The 21,672-nt window shown below is 58.6% G+C and overlaps 1 protein-coding gene across 1 annotated transcript in view; it reads left to right on the top strand.

Moving 5' to 3' along the window:
- Positions 1–21,672, top strand: part of ADCY5 (adenylate cyclase 5) — a 163,512-nt gene that overhangs the window by 117,840 nt on the left and 24,000 nt on the right. Inside the window, 9 exon segments of the mRNA NM_001082628.1 lie at positions 1,303–1,414; positions 2,926–3,053; positions 4,796–4,954; positions 5,546–5,687; positions 8,367–8,507; positions 12,402–12,424; positions 13,109–13,253; positions 14,271–14,368; positions 16,828–16,915. Of these exon segments, the coding sequence (NP_001076097.1) occupies positions 1,303–1,414; positions 2,926–3,053; positions 4,796–4,954; positions 5,546–5,687; positions 8,367–8,507; positions 12,402–12,424; positions 13,109–13,253; positions 14,271–14,368; positions 16,828–16,915 (1,036 nt within the window).

Genomic DNA, 21,672 nt, shown 5'->3' with positions numbered 1-21,672 from the left:
TACATATATCATAGCATCACTTTGTACCACATAAATATAAACGCATACAGTCACAATTTGTCAAGATTCAATAAAAAGAAAAAGACGTGTTTAATATACCTGCACACATTTTTGAAATAGAGTGACAAAACGTGTTTAGTTCTACATTCTCGAGTTCCAAAAATGAGACTGTCAGGTCCAGATCCTCAGGAGACCTACGGGGCGGTGGAAATGGCCCAGACCCCGGAGGAAACAGCAGTCCCTTGGGCTGCACCTTGGGCTGCTGTCCCTGCTTCTGGTTCCAGGCTCAGCCCCCTCCTCTGAGAGACGGAGATGCCAGCCACCCTGCCCGTGCAGGCTGTGTGGGGTGCCACGGCAGTGCCCAGCCCGGGGCCTGGCCGCCAGGAGCATCTCAGTATGAGAATCCCTACGTTTCTGTGTCCCTGTTAAGACACAGTCTGCAGCGGCCCTGACATTCCGGCCCTGGGGCTTTCTGTCCCATAGTCACTTTCAAAGGAAGACATTTCCAACCTGTGAGCTGCAACCAGCGGGTGCACCTGCCGATGCACACAGAGGCAGGGAGCTGGCAGGGACCAGGCGGGGAGTCCAGAGACCCCGGCTGGCTGTGTCTCCCTGCCCCTCCTCCCTTCTAGAGGAGCCCCTGGGGTGGAGGGCTGGGGTCTGCTGGAGGCTGCACTCCCTGGGAAGGGAGGGCATTGTAGGCCCCCACTCTGGTTGCAAGCACTCTCTGGAGCAGGTGACTGAAGGCCGCTCTTCCCCAGGCCCAGGCCCAGCTAGCCAGAGGGGGCTGCTCGGGGGTCACACAGGGACAGGGTGACTCAGAACTGGGGGGCCAGGCCCCCTGTCACGTGCCATCCCCAGGTCTCGTGCTCCTTCACCCGGCTTTCCTCTCTGTTAGCAGTGAGGGTGCAGAGTACAGAAAGGGAGAGAAAGACAGCATTCCTTGCCGTTGGGGCAAGACCAGCGTCCCTGGCTGCACCCCCATACCTTCCCTCACTCCCGGGGCCTGCCTGTTAAGGATGCTGTATAAACACCATGGACAGCTTAGAAACAGCAGAAGTGTATTCCTCACTGTTCTGGAGGCTGGACATCCAAGGTCAGGTGCCAGCATGGCGAGGGACTGGCGAGGGCCCTCTTCCCATCACAGAGTGAGGACACGTCCTTCTTGGCTCGTGACCTCCTCATCCCCCAACGCCCACCTGCTGATGTCATCACCTTGGGCGTTATGATCGAGCATTTGCATCGGGGGTGCACGAGCACCCAGTCCTCAGCAGGGTCTCCCTCCTCCACCTGTCCCCCCAGCATCCTGTTCGCTGACATTGAGGGCTTCACCAGCCTGGCGTCCCAGTGCACCGCCCAGGAGCTGGTCATGACCCTCAACGAGCTCTTCGCCCGCTTCGACAAGCTGGCTGCGGTGAGTTGCTCCGAGCCTGGGCAGGGGGATGGCCTGCTGGGGCTGCTGGGGAGGGGCACTGCTGGGGTTGTGTGGAACAACTGAAGTGCCCTGGAGCCACCATGCTGATGGGGTTGGCCAGTGATCAGAGAAGGAGGGGTGTCCACCTGGCCCACAGGCAGCTGTGTGTCACCCCCGGAAGCATTCATAAGGAGGATTCTTCAGTGTTTGGACAGGTTGGCAGCAACAGCCTACACCAGGGAGTGGTGAGTGACACTCATTCCTTAGATCCCTGTTTACGCGCCTGTCAGCCTTTGCCAGCCGCTGTGGCTTGCCTGATGCTTTGGGTACTTGTAGAATCATGACAGATGCTGCCTTGTAGACAGTCGGGTTACTTTCCCAGAGACCCATCCTGAGCTGAAAGCACCCCAAGTCCAAACTGCACCTACTCCATCTGCCCAGCTGAGCGTCCTAGCCCAGCAACAGGCAAACAAGCACCGCCACAGAGCACCTGTTCTCGCCCCTTGTGGTGGTGGTGCTGGCTGAGAGCTGTGGCTGCTGCCTTGAGCAGACGGCACAGGGCCAGCCCGGGAAAAGCTCAGGGTTCAGAATCTGAGGTATGGTTCCTGCTCGGTGGCTGTCCCTTTCGCACCCTTGCAGAGCTGAAAGGTCACACCTAGGGGATCGCCTGTGTGTGTCTGGGGACATGCTCTCCTTTGCCACACAGGACACCAGGCCACTTTGTTGATGAGAGACAAGGGCCTGTCCAGGGCTTCTGTGTGTGTAGGGGGGAATCCCAGAGGGTACCCCTCATGCCACTGATGGGCTGACCTCAGAACCCAGGGAGGTGAACAGGGGTGGGCGTGGTGCTTGGGCATCGGCTGGGCCTCAGTTGAGCCCAGATCACCTGGCCACCTGACTCCCAGCATCCCAGATTTCTGAAGGATCGCTTAGGGGCCAGTCTTGGGCAGCTCAAGCCCAGTGGTGAGTGGTGTTCTGGCTCAATCCCAGTTACCAGCTGCTGGTAGCCTCCTGGGGTGGTCCTACGGCACCTGCCGCTGAGCTGCTGCTGTGAGCAAGTACTTGGGCTCTGTCGCTTCCTTGGCATTTGTGTGCAAGCTGATTTAGCGAAATTTTTTGGTAAAAATCTCTGCCTGTGAGTATCAGGTGAGATTTTGGTTAAGGCTCATTTCTCCCTGTCTCAGTTGTTCTATAAGAGAAGACAGATCAGAAAACTGCTAGAATCTTCAGCCCGGGGTGAGCCCGCACCCCTGGTGCATGCAGCAGGGCCTTGCCCAGGCTGGCGAGGCGGCCTTCCCTGCTGAGCCACTCAGGGCCTCGGCAGTGGCCCAGTGAGGTGAGGCTGGAACGCTCGCCCCTGCCCCCCGTTGCCACCAGCCCTGGGCCTGTGCCCACTGCCCTAAAAGGCAAGTTATTCCAGGCATGGGCTGCATCTATGTGCCTCCCCATTTCTTTCCCTCCCACTTCTCCTTCCCACTATTTTTAATTTTTGAAATTAATTTGCATTCCAGGAGAATCACTGTTTACGCATTAAGATCCTGGGGGATTGCTACTACTGCGTGTCGGGGCTGCCCGAAGCCAGGGCCGACCACGCCCACTGCTGCGTGGAGATGGGCATGGACATGATCGAGGCCATCTCGTAAGTGCCCACCTCCAGGGGGACTGCACCGCAGCCTGAGGAAGGGCTGACCGGCTGGCCACCTGCCAGGGAGACTGTGGGGCAGTGCGCGCGAGTGGCTTGGCACCTCCAGCCATGCCTCTTGCAGGCTCCTTTTCTACGCAGTAGTCTGTGCTGCTGTTCCCCAAGGGAGCATGTGAGAAGGGAGAGAGCTGCAGGTGTGGGCTCACCTCTCCAGGAGAGGAGGAAAAGCTGGCAGTTGCGCCTGTGCCCGTGGCCATGGGGGGGGGGGGGCTGGTGCCCCCTGCCAGGTGTAGAACACACTGGCTCCACTTCTTCTACGATGGCAAAGTTGGCCTCACAGGGACTCAGCAGTCCCCGGGTGGTATGCCCAGGCAGTGGGTTCACATGCAGGTGTTCCCATCTGGAGAGAATGCGTCCTTCCTGGAGCCAAGGCAGAAGGGCTCTTTGGCCAGTTCTTGGTCTTTACGGACCACGGAAGGAGCCCTGGTCATTGAGAAACATCAGACAGTCCAAGCTTATAGGTCAGCCAAGGGAGCAGCTTAGAGGTTGTGTCCAGGTTGACTTTGGGTTCTAGAAACAGCGAGGGCAGGGGCAAAGGTGAAGACGTGCATGGAGGTCAGAGTGGCTGGTCAGTCAGGTTTGCCCCTGCGTGGCTGGGCTAGAAGTCACCTGTCATCAGGAATCACAGAGTGTGTTGACTGAGGGAGGCCAGGATACCCATTGCTCTGATACCAGGTGGGTCATGAGGACACCATGAAGCATGGTGGGTGTGGGGGATCCACAGAGGGGCACCTGGTCCCACTGAGGGCATCAAGACAGGCTTCACGCAGGAGGTAGCCATGGAGAAAAGCCAGCAGGAGGGGGTGCAGCGCCATCAACCTGAGCAAGGGTGCCAAGGCATTGTGGATGGAAGACCAGGAAAGTCGACCCCAGGACGCAGGAATGATGGGTGACAAAGGGCAATTCTTTCCTGCAGGGGGTATCAGACTGGAGGGTGGGGTGGGGTGGGTGCAGGGAGGCCGAGGGACGGCCCCGCCCACCAGGCCAAGTATGACTGCGGATTCCAGAGTCAAAGAGGTCCCAGGTCCCTAAGGACAGTGGACTGTGTGCATCTACCTGCTCCCTGTGCTGGCCCTGGGCCTTTCCTGTGGGTGTCAGGCCCGGATGTGTAGCTTTCTCCCCACTGTGCCTCTCCCACACCCCTGGTGTGAGAGGCTGCTGACAAGCACAGAGGGTCCGCCCCAGCGACTCGGGACCCTGGGGTACCTGGTGCACATGGCAGGGCCTGGGACCTTCCTGGATCCCTGCACCCGCCCTTGAGGTTCAGCACCTTCCTCCATCATCCTGCTGGTGTCCAGGAAGCAGCAGGGTGGCTAAGTCCAATACCCAGATCACCCAAAGCCGCAAGAACACTGTGCGAAGGGTGTTGGAGTGGCTGCAGCTTCCCTGTTCACTAAAGCACACTCGGAACTGCTGGCCAAAGGGGTCCTCTGTGCTACCCTGGGTTTTAGCATGAGGTGCCGCGCCACCTTGTGGCCGATCCTAGAAACAGCACCTCCCAGCTGCCAGCCCCTGAGCACCTGCAGCCCCTGCTACCAGTCCCCTCAGGTACAGGCCCCCCTGTAGCTCGGCAGGACTAGAGAGCAAAACCTCCCTGACCCCATGCCTTCCAGCCTCACCCCGCCTCTGTGTGCCTGGCCCCTGACCCTCTCCCAGCCTTACCCCTGCTCCATCCCCAGGTTGGTCCGGGAGGTGACGGGCGTGAACGTGAACATGCGCGTGGGAATTCACAGCGGCCGAGTGCACTGCGGTGTCCTTGGCCTGAGGAAGTGGCAGTTCGACGTATGGTCTAATGACGTCACGCTGGCCAACCACATGGAGGCCGGCGGCAAGGCAGGGTGAGTGATGGGGTGGACAGGATGGACTGGCGGGCAGAGTTCAGGTAGACCGTCCTCTCTCTGCCCAATCTGTGGTACCATGCCCTGGGAGTGAGCTGTAGGGGCCTCCCCCCTCCCGTGGAGCCTTCACACAAGTGGGCAGGGCTGGGAGAGGGGACAAAGGTGAGGGTGGGCAGAGCCGCCAGGCCCAGGGCTGTAAGGAGGTGGCACCAGGTATGGGAGGACACGGCCTTCCCAAGGCGTACAGGGAGGGCTGATGGCCTGCAGGGAACCAGGAGGGATGCACGGCCTGTGTTAAGAGGGCAAGCATGCTGGCTGGGGACTTGAGCTCAGTCCTGTGGCCAGGAGGAGCCAGGGCTGGCCTCTGGGCAAGGGTGAGAGGTCTGCTGAGCCTGACGCTCAAGGCGGGCAGCTGTGAGGTGGGCAGTGAGGCAGGGGCAGGGGTGTGGGCTGGAGGGGCCCACCTGAGCCATCTGCACGGGGTGGGAGGGATACGGCGTGAGGTTGGGGGCTCAGATTTGAGCCGTAGCTCGGGGCTCTGGGAGTTGAGCTGTGACTGAGCTGGAGTTCTGAATTCACTTCCCTTCCTAGACGCATCCACATCACCAAGGCCACCCTCAACTACCTGAACGGCGACTACGAGGTGGAGCCAGGCTGCGGGGGCGAGCGCAACGCCTACCTCAAGGAGCACAGCATCGAGACCTTCCTCATCCTGCGCTGCACCCAGAAGCGGGTCCGTGGCAGGGGCTCCAGGCCTGGGGAGGGGCGTGTTCCCCGCTGCAGCTTCCCCTCTGCTTCTGTGCTCCTTATGCGGCTGTGGAGCCAGAGAGGCCGTGCAGAGGTGGATGGGGAAGAGGGAATCTTTTCCTTTTGCTTCTGTTGCAAAAACGCAACAGGCCCCCAAATCAGCAGCCGTGGACCACACGGCCACAGGTGGAAACCACATCCAGGAAATCTGTGTCTACCAATAACATGTGATTCCACTCCATCTTTCTCCTTTTCTTTGCCTTATACTAGGTGGATGTTTGTCCTTTCTCTCTCTCTCTCTCTCTCTCTGTCTCCATAAGGATACTTCAAAAAGTTGGTGAAAAATGAAATTAAAAAGTTATTTTTTAAAGAATGATAAATTTATTTTGGAGCAGGAGATTATGAAATCTATACACAGGGAGGGCGCTGTGGCACAGCAGACAAGGCAGCCACCTGGGACCCCCACATCCCATATCAGAGTGCTTGTTTCAGTCCTGGCTGCTCCACTTCTGATCTGGCTTCCTGCTAACACGCCTTCGAAGGCAGAAGGAGATGGCCCCAGTACTTGGGTTCCTGCCACCCGTGTGGGAGACCTGAATGGAGTTCTGGGTTCCTGGCTTCAGCCTGGCCCTGCCCCAGCTGTTGCAGGCATGTGGGAGTGAACCAGAGGATGGCCCATCTCTCTGTCACTCTGCCTTTCAATTGAATAAATGTTAAAAGAAATCCATGCGTAGTTTTATTCATAATGTGTTTTAATGGGCTTCTAGAATTTCCCTCAGATGCGTGGATTTCCAAGTTTTTGCGCCAAAATGCTGACCTTTCAGTGCCATTTTCCGCGAACTTTTTGAAGCTCACCACATGTGTCAGCGTCTGTCCCGGCCCGTGCCTGTGCATCTTTGTGTCCTGACCTCTGTCTTCTCTCCCTTCCAAGTTTAGACTTCTTCCCCTCCCGCCTCGTGCAGCCCACACTTGCCAAAATAGAAAACCGAATTATTAGCGGGCTTTGGAGTTCTATTTTTACTGGTGTCATGTTCTGTGTTCTTAATTTTTAAAGCGAATGAAGAGAACATTTTATATTTCTCCCTAAATGAAAAGCCTCTTCCTCCCGCGCCTGCCCCTTGACTTAATGTGTTGGTCGCTGCCCTTCGCCAGGGAGAAGCTTCACAATTTCTCTTCATAAAAGTTAGAGTGGTGACAAAATCGAGCTGTAGGGAAAGTTACACTTTGCTTTTAAAGATTTCTTTCTTTATTTGAGAGAGAGGAGAGGCAGAGAGAGAGAGAGAGGGCTTCCGTCTGATGGTTCATTCCCCAGTTGGCGGCAACAGCCAGAGCTGCTCCGATCTGAAGCCAGGAGCCAGGAGCTGCTTCTGGTTGCCCATGCGGTGCAGGGGCCCAAGGACTGGGGCCACCTTCCACTGCTTTCCCAGGCCATAGCAGAGAGCCGGATCGGAAGTGGAGCAGCCGGGACTCAAACTGGCACCCGTATGGGATGCCGGCGTTTCAGACCAGCATCATTCAGACCACAGTGCTGGCCTTGAAAGTTACACTTTTAGAAGGAAGCAGGGCTGTTGGGAGCAGGTGCCCACAGGAGAGGGATCTCAGAGGAGTGGGTCCTGGCTGCAAGGCCCCTGGAGGGAGGAGAGACCCCAGGGCACTTTGGGGGGAACTGCTTGTGGCTTAATTGACCTGTTAGTGAACATTCACTTGTTCCTTGGCCAGAGCCCACAGGAACTGGAGTCTCCCCAATTCTTATCGCAGCCCCTGGTCACAGACCTGCGACCTTACCTTCGTACCTTCTACCCAGAGTCCCTTGGGTCATGGCGCCTCCAGGTTGATGAGATGAGATGGAAATGGACAGAACCACAGCCTGCACCCCAGCAGTGTCCGCTGAAGCAGGCCGAGGGTCTCCCTGAGCCCCACTTGCCTCGTCTGACAAGGGGAGATGAGGGTCTCCCCAGGGCCTCTGTGGCTCTCCATTCTTGCACCTGTTTGGGTGGACAGACAGAGGTGCTCGGGAGTGAGCCTGCCCCTTGGTGGGTGCTGAGCCTTGTTCACTGCGAGTCAGTCCTAGCGCCCCCTGCTGGCAGTGATGTTCACCCCCTTAGAAGCTGCCCTCCACCCCTTCTGCCAGAGGGTGCCTCATTAGGGAAGCTACGTGCACATGGGAGCCCAGGTCTCCTCTCCTGCTGTCACCCTGGGCACCGGTAGACCCAGGCTCTGCCCACCCCTGCAGCTGCAGGTGGAGCCTGCCCTCAGCCCCCACGTCCCAGGGAGCAGAGCTGGGTGTGACATCAATCGCTGAGTCGTCCCCAGGGTAAGGGAGGAGAGGGAGCAGGTGCATGGGTTCAGGCCCGCAGGTGGAGAGGGACATGAGCATCGGTACTGAGAGCTGCCAGGGACAGAATCTCCTGGGCAGACTTGCAGGGAGAAGAGCGATGGGACACCCAAGACCACTCAAACATCTGCACCCTTGCCTGGGCCAGCTGGGGCTGGCGGGAGGAGTTTGGAGGGGGCTGGGAGGCTGACTCGGGCTGCGGGGGTTGGGGGAGCTCTAGGTTCGCACAGACACTGGCCTCCTGGGACATGCAGAGAGGAGAGGGCGCCCCCTAGCTGGGCTCCTCCAGTGTCGCTGGCCGCAGGCCCACCCTCTGCATTACTCTCCCAGAAAGAAGAGAAGGCCATGATCGCCAAGATGAACCGCCAGCGAACCAACTCCATCGGGCACAACCCGCCACACTGGGGGGCCGAGCGCCCCTTCTACAACCACCTGGGTGGCAACCAGGTCTCCAAGGAGATGAAGCGGATGGTGAGCAGCTGGCGGGGCCGGGTGGGGGGGGGTGGTGAGGGCTGGGCCTTTCGTGTTCCCCGAGGGAGATGGGAGAGCCACAGGACTCAGAAGCGGGGTCAGCCTGCTTTAGGAGCCAGCCTGCTTTAGGCGAGGTGCTGGAGGCCCCAGGGAGCCCTCCCAGCTTGGAGGGCCCAGCACGGTGATGCTCTGGTAGCAGAGCCCGGGGCAGTTGATCTCAGGGTCCCGCCAGAGCCCCCAGTTGTGCAGCCCTGGGTGCTGGCCGAGCACCAGCTCACCAGACTCCCCTGCTGCACGCACCACATTTATTTCCCACCTCTGTGGCTCAACTGTCCAGAAGCCACCCCAGTGCTTTCCGGTGAGGGCTGGGAGGAGGTCTCCCCCTCTCTTCCCTACCCCCCCCCACTGCCTCTGCACTGAGAAAGCCCCGCCCCCTGCCAGCTGCAAGCTCCCATGGGAACCCTCAGGCTGAAGGAGCGGAGGAGGCTGCGGTGTCACCACCACCCCCTGCCTGCCTTGGAGGACAGTGCCCTCCCCCCAGACACCCACTGCTGTGGCCGCACACAGCAGGTTCAGGCTGACTCAGGATGCGCGTCTGGGGAAGCAGGGAAGGGGGATGAACAGAAACCAGGTCACAGCAGCCTCACAGTCTCTGTTGGAGCCCCGGGAACCGGCTCAGAGGCTGCTGTTCCCCAGCGGGGAGTCAGCTGCCAGAGGGAGGCTGTGAGCAGGTGCAGGGGCCACTGTGTGAGTAAGCGGAGCGTGCCACCTGGATGCCCGCGTTTGGGCCTGCGGGTCAGACTGGTCAAGTTGCAGAGAAGCCAGGAGAGACAGGTAGGCCAGGGCCAGGGGCTCGGAGGAGGGGCCGGGCTGGAGACCCCTGTCCTCCGGCTCGCTACTGGGAGCAGACAGCACAGGTGCAGGGAGGGGAATGGGAGGGAACATGGGCTGAGTCAGGACCTCCCTTGTAAGCTATGACGGCAGAGAAGCCATCAAGGTGCCTGGGTGTTAGGTGGGGGCAGGAGAGGAGAGACCCAGCCTCTTCCCAGGGCTCTGGCTGCCACTCGCGTCCCCCGGGCGCCCTCCCCGGAGCAAAGAGCAGTTGATGGGATGCTCCGTGCTGTCACCCCAGCCCTATCGTGGCGTCCTGCAGATTCTACTCACCTGGTCCGGAGCGGGGAGGGACAAGGCTGAGAGCAGGTGGAGCGGAGCGAGGCAGGGAAGGGGACAGACCCTGAGAGGGGACAGAGGGAGGTGGGGAGGAGGAGGGCCGGCGGCAAGGGGCTGCACTGGGTCGTTTCTGTTTGACATTGCAGGGAGTTGTGTTTGATGATCCCTGTGTAGTTCCTTGCAAGCCTTGAAGGAGGCAGTTTGGAGGCTCAGCACCGGTTTGGAAGACGCATTGATCATTGTTAGGGCAAGGATTAGCAGTGAGGGCCAGATGGGGAAGGCCGCAACTGTGGAAGAGGAGGCTGCCGGGAAGGCAGCCACGGTGCTGACTGCTTTGCCCGCAGGGAAGGGAAGGTGTCAGGACAGGGTGCCCCGCAGCACAGCCTCTGCAGGAGGCCAGGGCCCCTCCCAGGTGGGCGGTGGCCGTGGTGTCCCCTGAAGAGGCTGGTGTCCTCGAGCAGGCTCCCAGTGCCCCACCCCCAACCGGCCTGTCCAGCCTGCATCCCTGGGTTGGGATGGAAGCAGGTGCCAGCAGTGGCCACACCGCACACTGGCTTTGGGGTTAAACTTGCTTCAAGCCTTTGAGAAAGACCTGCAAAAGGAGGGCTCTTACCCTGACCCTCCATCATTGCTTTCAAATGAAAATGAGTTCACCAAAGGTGGAGGGGCGAGGATTCGACAGAGCAGGGACGGAGCAGAGCGAGAACGGCCCGCAGGCAGCAGTCTGCTGCTTTCCCCACCTTCTAGGACGGCGATGAGCTGGGCTGCCTCGCACTTGGGCCTGACTGTGAGATCTAATGGCAGGCGTGGTAAGGGGCAGGGACCTGCTCCCAGGGAGTGATCCTGGCCTGCCCACTGGCGCCCTGAGCACCTCGCTGGGGTGGCTTTTGGGCCGATGCATTGTCTGCTCTGTTCTCAGCTCCCCACCCCAGCCTGAGTCTGAGCCCAGGGTGCACACCTTCTCTTCCTGCTCAGCACGGGAAGAAGACAAGTCCCCAACACCAGCCCCAGGGGGTGGCCAGAGAGGCACCGGAGAGGCAGAAACCAGTCTCAGAGTCCCATCAGAGTGGTTTGGAGCGATTGAGGCCGGTGAATGCGCAATGCAGCTCAGGTTCACGGTCCCACAGTAAAATTGTCGCCCACTCCTGTGATGGGCCTCGGTGGGCCAGCACGCCACGGTCAGTGTTCTGTGAAGAGCTCACCTGCACATCTGTCTGCTGGCCAGCCGTGCTGTGCTCAGGGTGACACCCATGCCTCCTGATGGCGGAATGGGACAGGCCTTGCAGACAGGAGAGAGGGCCTGGTGATTCTCAGAGGACAAGGAGAGGGGCCCAGCACCTGAGCCCGTGGTTGGTGGCTTGGAGGTTGCTGAAGCTCCTAGGACCCCCCCACCATGAGGGGTGGAGAGAGCCAGGGGGAGCTAGTGCTGCGTGGAGCTGTGGCTGTGCCAGCACCCAGCGCTCTCGTGCCTGGGGAAGCCCACGGACCCCATGTGTGTTTTTACACCGCGTCCTCAGTGGGAAGAAAGATAGGGGAGCTCGCGTAGAGTTGTTGGGGTACCTAGCACTGGCTGCAGTCCCTGTCTGCTCCGCACAGGGGCCCGCACAGGGGCCCACACTGGGCTGCAGCCATGAGGGCTCATCCCCTGTCCAGTCCAGGTTCTGGTTCTGGTCCTGGTCCTGATCCTGGCAACCTGAGCCTTCCCTGAAACTTCAGGCCTGGGCTGCTTGTGCCCCCCCCCAATCCTCCTCTTGCAGGGACCCCTCTATTCTGTCACAGCTGGTCAGACCCTGAAATGCATTTCCTTTTTAAAGACATATATATTTATTCACTTGAAAGGCAGAGTGACAGAGAGAGAAACAGAGAGAAGGAAAGAGCTCTTTTATCCACAGGTTCACTCCCCAAATGGCCACAACCACCAGGACTGATCCAGGCTGAAGCCAGGATCCCAGAACTCCACCCAGTCTCCCATGTGGGTGGCCTGGGGCACAAGCACTTGGGCCATCTTCTGCCACTTTCCCAGGCACATGAACAGGGAGCGGGATCAGAAGTGGAGCAGCCGGGACGGGAACCGGTGCTCCAGTATGGGCTACAAGTGTTAGAAGCAGTGGATTAACCCATCGCACCACAACATGGGGCCCCTGAAATGCATTGATCCTTCCGTGTAGTGGCAGGCTCACCCCAAGTTGGGCTTTCAGTTTGATGCTCCCCCACCACACCCCCTGCAGGCAGGGACCCACTCTGGCCTCGTGAGAATATGCCTGTCCTCAGCACAAAAGTTTCGCCCCAGCCGGAGTTCAGGGCAGAACCTGGGCATGTGCGGTGTGGGGTGTGTGTATGTGCATGTGTGTGTATGTGTGTGCGTGTGCACATGTGAGAGCCGCTTCACTGGTTCTCATTTCCATCTCAGTAAGAAGAGCTGGTGGTGGGGGCTCGGAGGACAGGGTCCAGGGGCAGGGCGGGCCGTGCAGGGAGGAAGGGCATGGACTCCCAGACTGCCTGAGGAGGGAGTGAAGTCAGCGCATCCCGCACCCGGCACAGGGCCCTTCCCCTTGGAGGAGCCCCGCTGCATGTGCCCGCGAAGGCAGGGAGGGGAAGCCCTGAGCCTCGGGCTCCGGGCTCCGGGCTCTGGCCCACCACGGAGAGGAGAGGAGCGCCCGGGGCCCTCTCGAAGCCCCGCCTCTCGCCTCTGTCTCACGCTCCTCTCTGTCTCTCCTCTCACAGGGCTTTGAAGACCCCAAGGACAAGTGAGTACCGCACCCGCCTTTGTTCCCTCTCCCTTGGTGTGGGGATTGCTCCCTGAGAAATGATCCCACGGTCTTAGCTGCCGGGCGGCCCAGGACGCCAGCGGGGGCGGGGCTTCGGCAGTGCTCACGCAGCAGCTGCCTTGGGAGGATGCACACCTTGCCGTTGGCCAGCAGCCCCTGACCACCTCCAGAGCCCCCCTCCCTCTCCTCCACTTCCCTGCTCTCTGGACACACAGAAATTCTACCCCAGGAGTAGGCGGCACCTTGGAAATGGGGGTTTTAAGTTCAGCACCCCAAGATCTTGAGACCTGAGCAGGGGTGAAGGGACCAGGTGGGACTGTGGCCAGAGCGTCACCATCAGGCCTCGGGCTGAGGCCGCAGCTGGAGAGAGGGGAGCAGAGACTGTTCCCTGCGGGAGCCAAGTCAAAGCTTCAGCGATGAGTCACACCGTCGCTGTCACAGAGTCCTGTAGTAACAGAGAAGCCCTCCAGCCGCGGGCCTGAGACAGTTGTTCGCATTGACGTGCCCGTGGCCTTAGGCTTCTGGCCGCCTGGTCTCAATCCCTGCTCCCCACCCCCAAGCTGTGGGCAGGGCTCTGGAAGGTCCAGGAGGACATGTGAAGCCAGCCTGTAGTGACACCCCTGGCGGTCAGCCTGTCTGGTGTCTGCCCCTCCTTCTCCCCAGGAACGCCCAGGAGAGTACGAACCCCGAGGATGAAGTGGATGAGTTTCTGGGCCGGGCAATCGACGCCAGGAGCATCGACAGGCTGCGGTCCGAGCACGTCCGCAGGTTCCTCTTGACCTTCAGGGAGCCTGACTTAGAGAAGAAGGTATGGGGGGGGGGGGGCAAAGCACCGGGACCTGTCCTGCTTCTGTCACCAGCGCTGCTGGTGCCGGGGACGGAGCCCTCAGTGTCCCCGGCTCTGACGCTGCCCAGAGAGATGGGGGTGTGGGGACCCTCAGCTCTGTGTGCCTCGGCTTCCTCACCTGGAAAAGCGGGTTGTTTAGCAAACCCACACCACAGGGCCAGAGCAGGGGTGAAATGCGTTCATGGGTGTGAAATGCAGGAGGCGTGTGGGTGCCTGCCACACGGAGCGTGGTCGGGAGATGCTCCGGGCCTTTGTGTCGTTCCTGTTATCACCACGATCACCCGCCAGGTGTTAAAGCTGAAACGGGCGTGGGCAGGGTGGCTGGGTGACTGTGCAGGCCACCCAGCGAAGCAGTGGTGGGAGCCAGGCCAGACCCTGGTCCTGGTGTCCGGGTGCTGCCTCCTGCACCACGTCACACCCAGTTCCTCCCACCGCTCAGGTAGAGCCTGCTCAGCCCCCGGCGGGAGAGCGGGCTCTGTAGCAGAGAAGCCCTGGGACAGGGCAGCTGTGACGTTGACCAGCGGTAAATGGACCAGTGACTGTGCCAGCGCCCTCCTCCGTTAGCACAACTGGCTGCTGTCACACGGGCTGCGCGTGACTTTGGATAGGTCACGGAACCTCTCTGAGCCCCAGCTGGCTCCTCTCTCAGTAGAGACAGCGCAGTTCTGCCCCAACTTTGCAGGCTCCTATGAGGACAGCCAGCCCGTGACGCCTGGTGGATTTCCACAGGTGTGTGGTGCCCAGGAATTTATAGGCATCACTTGTGACTGTGACAGTGGCCTGGCTGCAGGGGCCTTCTGGCCTGATGCCATTGCCATTCCAAGCTGCCTTCCCCTGCCCTCCCCACAGTCATCTTCTGGCCACCTGAGTGTAGCTCTGGTTCTCAGGTCTTCTCTGTCCTGGGAGTCGACTTTGTGCACGGCCAGCCCCAGGCAGTTGGGTCAGCAGCAGCCCTCTCACCCTGTCTGTTCCTCTCAGTACTCCAAGCAGGTGGACGACCGCTTTGGTGCCTACGTGGCGTGTGCCTCGCTCGTCTTCCTCTTCATCTGCTGTGTCCAGATCACCATCGTGCCCCAGTAAGTGTCCCTGTTCTGCCTGGTTGCAGGGTGTCCTGGGGGTGGGGAGAAGGTGATTGTGGAGGAGGAGCCTATTTGGGTGAGGGGGTGAGGGCAGGAGCTTGTGCACCTGTCCTCCGTGGGACCGCAATGTGGCGTGGTCATGCTGGGGTAGAAGACTTCATGGCACGGTCCAGTCAGCCCCAGGGTGTACCAGGCTGGCTTCTGGTGACCTTTGGTTCTTGCACAAAAATATCAGTGCATCTTCCAAAGATAAAGGATTCCAAGACTCTGGCTATTTGAAAGGGATGGATTTCTTGGTGCTGAAGGCATTTCCCAAAGAGGTACTCCTGTGCTCTTCTGAGGCCCGACTGTCGCTGAGAGCCAGTGGCTTCCCTGGGGACTGCTCAGAAGTGGCCAGTGGCTTCTGGAAGGGAAGTGTTTGTGACATAGTCACTCACAGGAGAAGGCTGACTGCCCTGTTGTGTCCACATGTGTGAGAGCTGTGTGTGCACACATGTGTGCATTTGAACACATGTACAGGTACTGCCAACTCACCTACATGTACATGTCCATGTATTTTTAATTTTGATTATGCAGTCATCCAAATGCCCAGGAAAATAATTAATCTTATCAACATCCAGTATTTTGCGACATGTATTTCATCCATTTTTTCTGATTTTTTAAAGTAAACTGTATTATTTTAATTTTTCTTTTAAGATTTATCTATTTACCTGAAAGGCAGAGTTACAGAGAGAGAGCAAGAGGGAGAGGTCTCCCACCCTCTGGTTCACTGCCCAGGTGAATGCAGTAGCGAGGGCTGGGCCAGGCTGAGTCCAGGAGCCCGTGATTCCACCCAGGTCTGGCTTGTGGGTGGCAGGAGGGCCAAGGGCACTTGGGCCATCCTTTGCTGCTCTCTCAAGTGCATTAGCAGGGAGCTGGATCAAAAGTAGAGCAGCCAGGACTTGATTCGGAGCTCATATGGGATGCCGGTGTCACAGATGCCAGGTTAACCCGCTGTTTCAACATGCCAACCCCAGAAGTAAATTTTAGACACAAAGACATTTTGCCTCAGTATCCACCCATTTTCAGGACATTTTCCTCCTTAATCATCACCAAAAAAAACCACCTTCGCTGCCTTCCCCAGTCCATATTCACATTCCCAGAAGTGTGTCCGCAGCAGGGCTGGGGGCCGGTCGTCCCAGGTGCTCCGGTCCCTCCCCGGCACAGGCCCAGCTGGCTGAGGCACCTGCAGAGGCAGAGCCTCACCGTCCCCTCTCGGGGGAGCCTTCAAACAACGTAAAGGCCCTGCTTTCCTCTGCAGAGAGGTCTTCCCCCTCGCTGCGTCTGTGGAAGGCAGTTCAGTGCTGGCTCCCGTGGAAGCCTGGCACAGAGGCGCAGCTGGAGGCCTCCCTGGAGGAAGTGTGCTCCTGCTCTGGTCCCCGCTGGCCTTTAACCTGCCAGGCCTCATTCCCCTTGCAGGGCTCCCCGGAGGCGTGGTGTGCACGGCCATGCTGCTGCCCGCCCCCGCCCCACGAGGGCAGATGGGGGCTCCAGAAGGAGAGTCGCCAGCAGCACTGGTGTCCCAGGCTCCTCCCTGATGGTGGCCTGCCACCTGCCTCCGGAGGGAGGGGCCAACGGCATACTTGCCTTTGTCCTGTTGAACTGGCCAGTAACTGGGGCGCAAAAGCCAAGCAGGACGTGTGGCCGGGGAGGTTTAGGAACTGTGCCCTCCTGAAGGGTCCGGCCTCCCTGTGTCTCACAGAGGGGCCGGGCTGCTGGCAGATCCATCTCCAAATCAAAGCCTCGGACCAAAGCTGTTCTCTACCCTCACAATTGCTGAGCCTTGAGTGAGGACTTGGAGGGAATAGGTGGGAGGTCATTTTTTTAAAAATGATTATTTATGTTGAAAGAGTTATAGGGAAAGAGAGACAGAGACAGGGAGAGATCTGGACCAGGCCGAAGCCAGGAGCCATGAACCTCATCTGGGTCTCCCACGTGGGTGTAGGAGCCAAGCACTTGGGCCATCTTCCGCTGCTTTCCCAGGTGCATTAGCAGGGAGCTGGATCAGGAGTGGAGCAGCCAGGGCTTGAACCAGCACCCATATGGGATGCCGGTGTCATAGGCGGTGGCTTTACCTGCTACGCCACAGTGCCTGTCCCAGGAGATTTTTAAGTGGCTTCTTCCAGAGTAAGTGAAGCGAGCCTGTGGCTGGTTACGAATCAGGCCCCAGTTCTCCACGAGGCTCTGTGCACTGCTGTTCCTCTCAGGAAGGTGGCAGAGCAGTGGGGAGGGCAGGAGCCGGACCATTGTGGGGAGGCTCCTGGATGGGACCTCTCGGAGAACTTCTGGGTGGTGGGGCAAGGGAGGCTGAGGTCTGGGGTTTGGGGCAAGGGAGCAGCTTCAGGTCCCCTCCTAGGAACGGGCGCCGGGGGTCTGCCGCCGCGTGCCCAGTGCCCTCTCACCTCGTCCTCCTCCAGCTCCATGTTCATGCTGAGTTTCTACCTGGCCTGCTTCCTGCTGCTGACCTTGGTGGTGTTTGTGTCCATGATCTACTCCTGCGTGAAGGTGAGTCCAGCCGGCGCCGGAACCCGGCTGCCTTCCTCCCACTCCTCCCAGCCCACTGGCGGGAGCGCTCCCAGGGGCCGGCGTCACACTTGGCAGGGGTGCACCTGCCGCAACCAGCCAGATGGTAGGGGTTTGTCAGCGGGAGCCTGTGTCTCACTGGCTGCCTCATGCAGACTTTGCAGATCTTTTCAGCAAGGAGGGGCGGTTGCTGCCACTTGTGTTTGTCTGCACCTGTCCCCATGGTGTCTGGTGGGACAGCAGAAGGGCACTGGCACAAAGCCTGGCACACAGCAGCAGACCATAAGCACTGGCTGAAGGTCCCCTTTGATGTCCACTTTGGCATCCCCACATGCCCTGGTGGGGGTTCCAGCCTCCCGTGGAGTGGCTCAGCATCTCAGACAGCAGGTGTAGGCAGCAGGAGTCCAGGATCGGGGATCTGGCTTGCTCTTGCGCATTTCCCCCATGTCTTCTCTTGGGCATACGCTGTCCCCTGTCCCGGCTGTGTCCCTTGATGGCACCTGACACTCAGGCCAGATTGGGCTGTTGGGAAAATCACTCCACTCCCTGTCTGCCTTGCCCACCACACCTTCCCCTCATCTCCTTCCTCTTAAGCCAGGAACTGTCCCGTCCCGGGGAGAGATGTGTTGGCCGCTTCCTCGGAGCTGGGCCCTGCTGTATTCCCCTCCCCTCCACACTCTGCAGTGGGCACCCTGTCCCCTGCAGGTAGTGGGTCTTTGTCACCTGCAAAGTCCCCTTCCCTCTCCACCCTTCAAGCAGCATCCTTAGTCTGCTAGCTGTAGAGTTTCCTCACGATCCAGGTCCTGGAGGACTGGTTGACAGGACAGGAGGGGACCCAGGGCTCCTTTGTTGTGGCCCAGAGAGGGGCAGGTCTCCACGGCCCCCTGGCAAGTCCCTGTGCCATGCGCTCAGCAGCGCCTCCTGGGGGTGGACCCTGGGTCCCTGTCCTCCTGCGCTGGGTTCGGTCACCTCCTGCCTTTTGGTCTTTCTGCGTTAAGCCCCTCTGCCCCGGTTCCACCTTCTTCATTCCACGGCTATAAAAGGACAACACATACTCCCAGGAGCCAAAGGTGGACACAACCCAAGTATCGGTGAACAGATGAATGGATCAACACATAGGGACTGTGACTGCGGTAGAATACGGCTCAGCCGTAAAAAGGAGTGATGTGCTGTGACCCAGACGAGCTTTGAAAATATGCCGAGTGGAAGAAGCCAGGCACAGAAGGTCCCGTACTGTAGGATTCCATTGAGGTGAAACACTCAGCCGAGGCGAGCTCCCAGCGACATAGAGAGATGAGGGCTTGTGGACCGCAGACGAGCGGGAGGATGGGGAGCTGTTGATGGGTGGAGTTCCTGCAGGAGTGATGAAAGGGTTTTGGGAAGATACAGCAGTGATGGTTGCACAATATTTCTTTCTGAGTTTCAGCCATGCCATTGAACGGTTACTTAAAAATGGGTAAAAAATTACTTAAAAATGAGTAAAATGGCACATTTTATGTTGTATATATTTTACTGCAATAAAAAAAAATCACAGCCATTTTTTTAAAAAGTCCACCATAACTCAAACGATCTCCTTAACATTTTTAAAGAGAAATCTATCTTCTTTTTTTGGTTATTTTTATTTAAAAGTCAGAGAGACAGACAGAGGCATAGAGAGATCTCTCTTTCTCTGCTGATTCACTTCCCAAATGTCCCATAACATTGGGCTGGGTCAGGCTGAAACCAGGAGCTTGGAACCCAACCCAGGTCTCCCATGCAGATGTCAGGGACCCACGTGATTCAGCTGTCACCTGTTGCCTCCCAGGGTGTGCACCATCAGGAAGCTGGGCTCGGGAGCAGAGCCAGGACTTGAACCCAGGCACTCCGATGCAGGATGTGCACATTCCAACCAGCATTTTTAATTCCTGCACCAAACATCCATCCCTTAAAAGGTTTTGTTGTTGTTGTTGTTAAACCCCAAAAAAGAATGATTCTTTTTTGATTAAGTTATGAACTGAGACAAATCCATTATTTTTATGTTTCAGTCACTTAATTAGCCCATTCAAATTAGAATCAATATATAGTCCACCATCTTTTCTTTAAAAAAAGATTTATTTACTTCTTTGAAAGAGGGACAGAGATGTTCCTTCCATTGGTTAACTCAAATGCCCACAACAGTCAGAGTTAGACCAGGCCAAAGCCAAGAGCCAGGAACTCCAGCCAGGTCTTCCACATGGATGGCAGGAACCCAAATACCCGTGCCATCGTCTGCTGTCTCCCGGTAGCATCAGCAGGAAGCCGGATCAGAAACGTGGAGTGGCTGGGACTCCATTGTGGGATATGGGCATTGCAAAACCTGCGGCTCCCCCACTGCATCCCAGCACCCTCCCTGTCTGCCATCCTAACTGGAGGCTTTACTGCCTCTCCTTCCCGTCAGCGGCTTTGGTAAACCCGAGCTATGCCACTTTCACTGGGATTGAGTTGCCCTCTGCGCTTGTGTGGCTGGTGGTCAGTTGGGGAGGAGGAATATTCGGCTGTTCCCCTGCCTGCAGCCCCCTGCACTGGCCACTTTGAGTCAGCACTTTGGTCGGGTCAGTTCTCTCGCCGCTGCAGGACTATTCATAAACCACGCCGCCTCCCCCTGCATGGTTGGATCTCCCTGGTTTGAAACCAATGAGAACTCAGTAAGCTTCTTCCCAACTCCTTCCTGCAGCCCAGTGATCCTTCTCATGTTGTGAGCGGCCCGGGTTTCCCTAGGGGGAGTCTGGTGAGTGGACTCACACCCTCCTGCCCCCAGGCCGAGGAGACACCACCCCCCACTGCGCGCCCTGGGGCGCCTCCGCCTCCCGCTGCAGGTGCAAGGCAGCTGCCATATAGAGTGTGCTTGGAAAAAACTGACCCAGTGCCGCAGGGACATTAACCCCGCCCTTTGCCCTCTGCCGGTGACTAAGCGAAAGTTCTGAGCCCATTGTATCCCCTGTGCGGGAAGTGGCGCGAGGCTGGCTGGACCACAGTCCCCAATGTCAACTGTCCTCCCTTTGGAAAACATTGGCCCTTTACTGGAGGGCGGGAGATTGTCACCTTGCTTCCCCCACGTCTGGGCAGTCACGGCAGATGGCACTCCGATGGGCTCTCACCATTCCCACGCTGCTCTGCGGCACAGGCCCTGCTGGTCCACAGCCAGAGTTCCTTTCTAAGCTCCACCAACCTTAATCTTTGCCCCAAACGGCGTGGGCTCACTCGCTTCCCTGGCCGTGTCACCCTCAGATGAAGGAGGCATAGCTGGGTCGGTCGCCTGCCTGGGTGCCACGGAGCTGTCCTCCCCAGCCCTGTTTGGTCTTTTCCTGGTGCCTTCATCTTGTCCCCAAGTCCAGGTCTCAGAGCACCTGCTGCCTTCGGAGCCTGCTGTCCCCTGGAGGCTTTGTTGTGGGGATTGTGGCAGGAGCAGGTCTCTCCCTCGGTGTCTGTGCTGCCCTGGGGCCCAGAACTGCTCTTCTGGGGGACAAGTCCATGCCCCCCCCCACCATCCCACGCTGCCCGCAGACTCAGAGTCTGAGATGCAAAGGGGCTGAGCAGCGAGGGGCCTGGCCACCCACCCAGGACTGGAGCCTCCCAGCCGCACAGACAGGCCCTGTGTGCGTATCTCCTCCTCCTCAGGCTCCTCTTGGTCTGCATCCCACTGTCCCCTGGCCCCAGCTCTCTGAGCTCCCAGGATCCGGGACCTGGCTCCCTCTACGCCATGCACTTGGAGCCCCGTCTGCTGCCCGCAGCCAGAACTCAGTTGCCTTGCTGGCTGTCCCCTCCACCGTGATTCCTAGGGTCCTGCTCCCCTCCTAGGGACCTTCTGTCCTGGGAAGATGTTGGATTCCCACACTCACTGTCCACCGGCGTGCCCAGGGCACATTTTTTGTCTCAGGGAAGGACATGTTCCATGCGCGTTTTCATCTGGGGATGGATGGAGATCTGTGTTCCAGGAGGCATTTCATAGGTGCCTCCTGTGGCTTTCAAGTCCACAACCCAGGGTCCAGCACCAGCTCTGCCCCTTGGAGCTGCGTTCCCCAAGCCTCTCAGGTGGCTTTGGTTAAACGCACTCTGCAGATGAAGAGCCGGCGGCTCAGCGAGGTTAGGGACCCTCCCCTGGGGCTCAGAGCTAGGAAGTGACTGGAGCTGGCATTTAAATCCACATGGTTCTTGCCTTCAGAGCGCCTGACTGTTCCCTGTCTTTGTCACTCTCATCAGTCGACTCCCGAAAGGCCGTGTGCTGAGAGCCATGGTGTGCAGCTCTCCTGCCTGCCTCGTTCGGCTCCCAGAGTTTTCACATATTCCCTTTTCCAATCCTTTGAAGAAGCAGCTCCTGCTCCTGTTGTTAGCTCCCCGTCAGGCTGTTTCCCTCCACTCGCGGCGATCTGATTTCATCACCTGTTCTTCCCTGCAGTGCCCTGGCCCCACTTCACAGACGGGGAAGCAGGGCCCCAGGAAGGCGGCGACTTGCCTGGAGACACTCAGAGAAGCCAGAATCAAAACTGTCCCTCGCCCCAGTCGTGGCTTATTAATTATGTCCCCACTGGTGTCTCGTGTTGAATTGATTCGACTTAATAGGACTGGGCACGTCCTGGTTCTGAGCTTATTTTTTTAACTGGCTCTTTTTCCAAGCCCTGGCTGAGAGCAGGGTTTGTGCTGACACAGTCATCCCGCTGTGACGCGCTCCCTGGGATGGCGTCGCAGCTGTGGGGCAGCCCGAGGAGAATCTCTGCCCTGCC

Source organism: Oryctolagus cuniculus, chromosome 4 (assembly GCF_964237555.1).
Source record: "Oryctolagus cuniculus chromosome 4, mOryCun1.1, whole genome shotgun sequence".
Taxonomy (NCBI): Eukaryota; Metazoa; Chordata; class Mammalia; order Lagomorpha; family Leporidae; genus Oryctolagus; species Oryctolagus cuniculus.
This window is presented reverse-complemented; position numbering and strand designations above follow the sequence as displayed.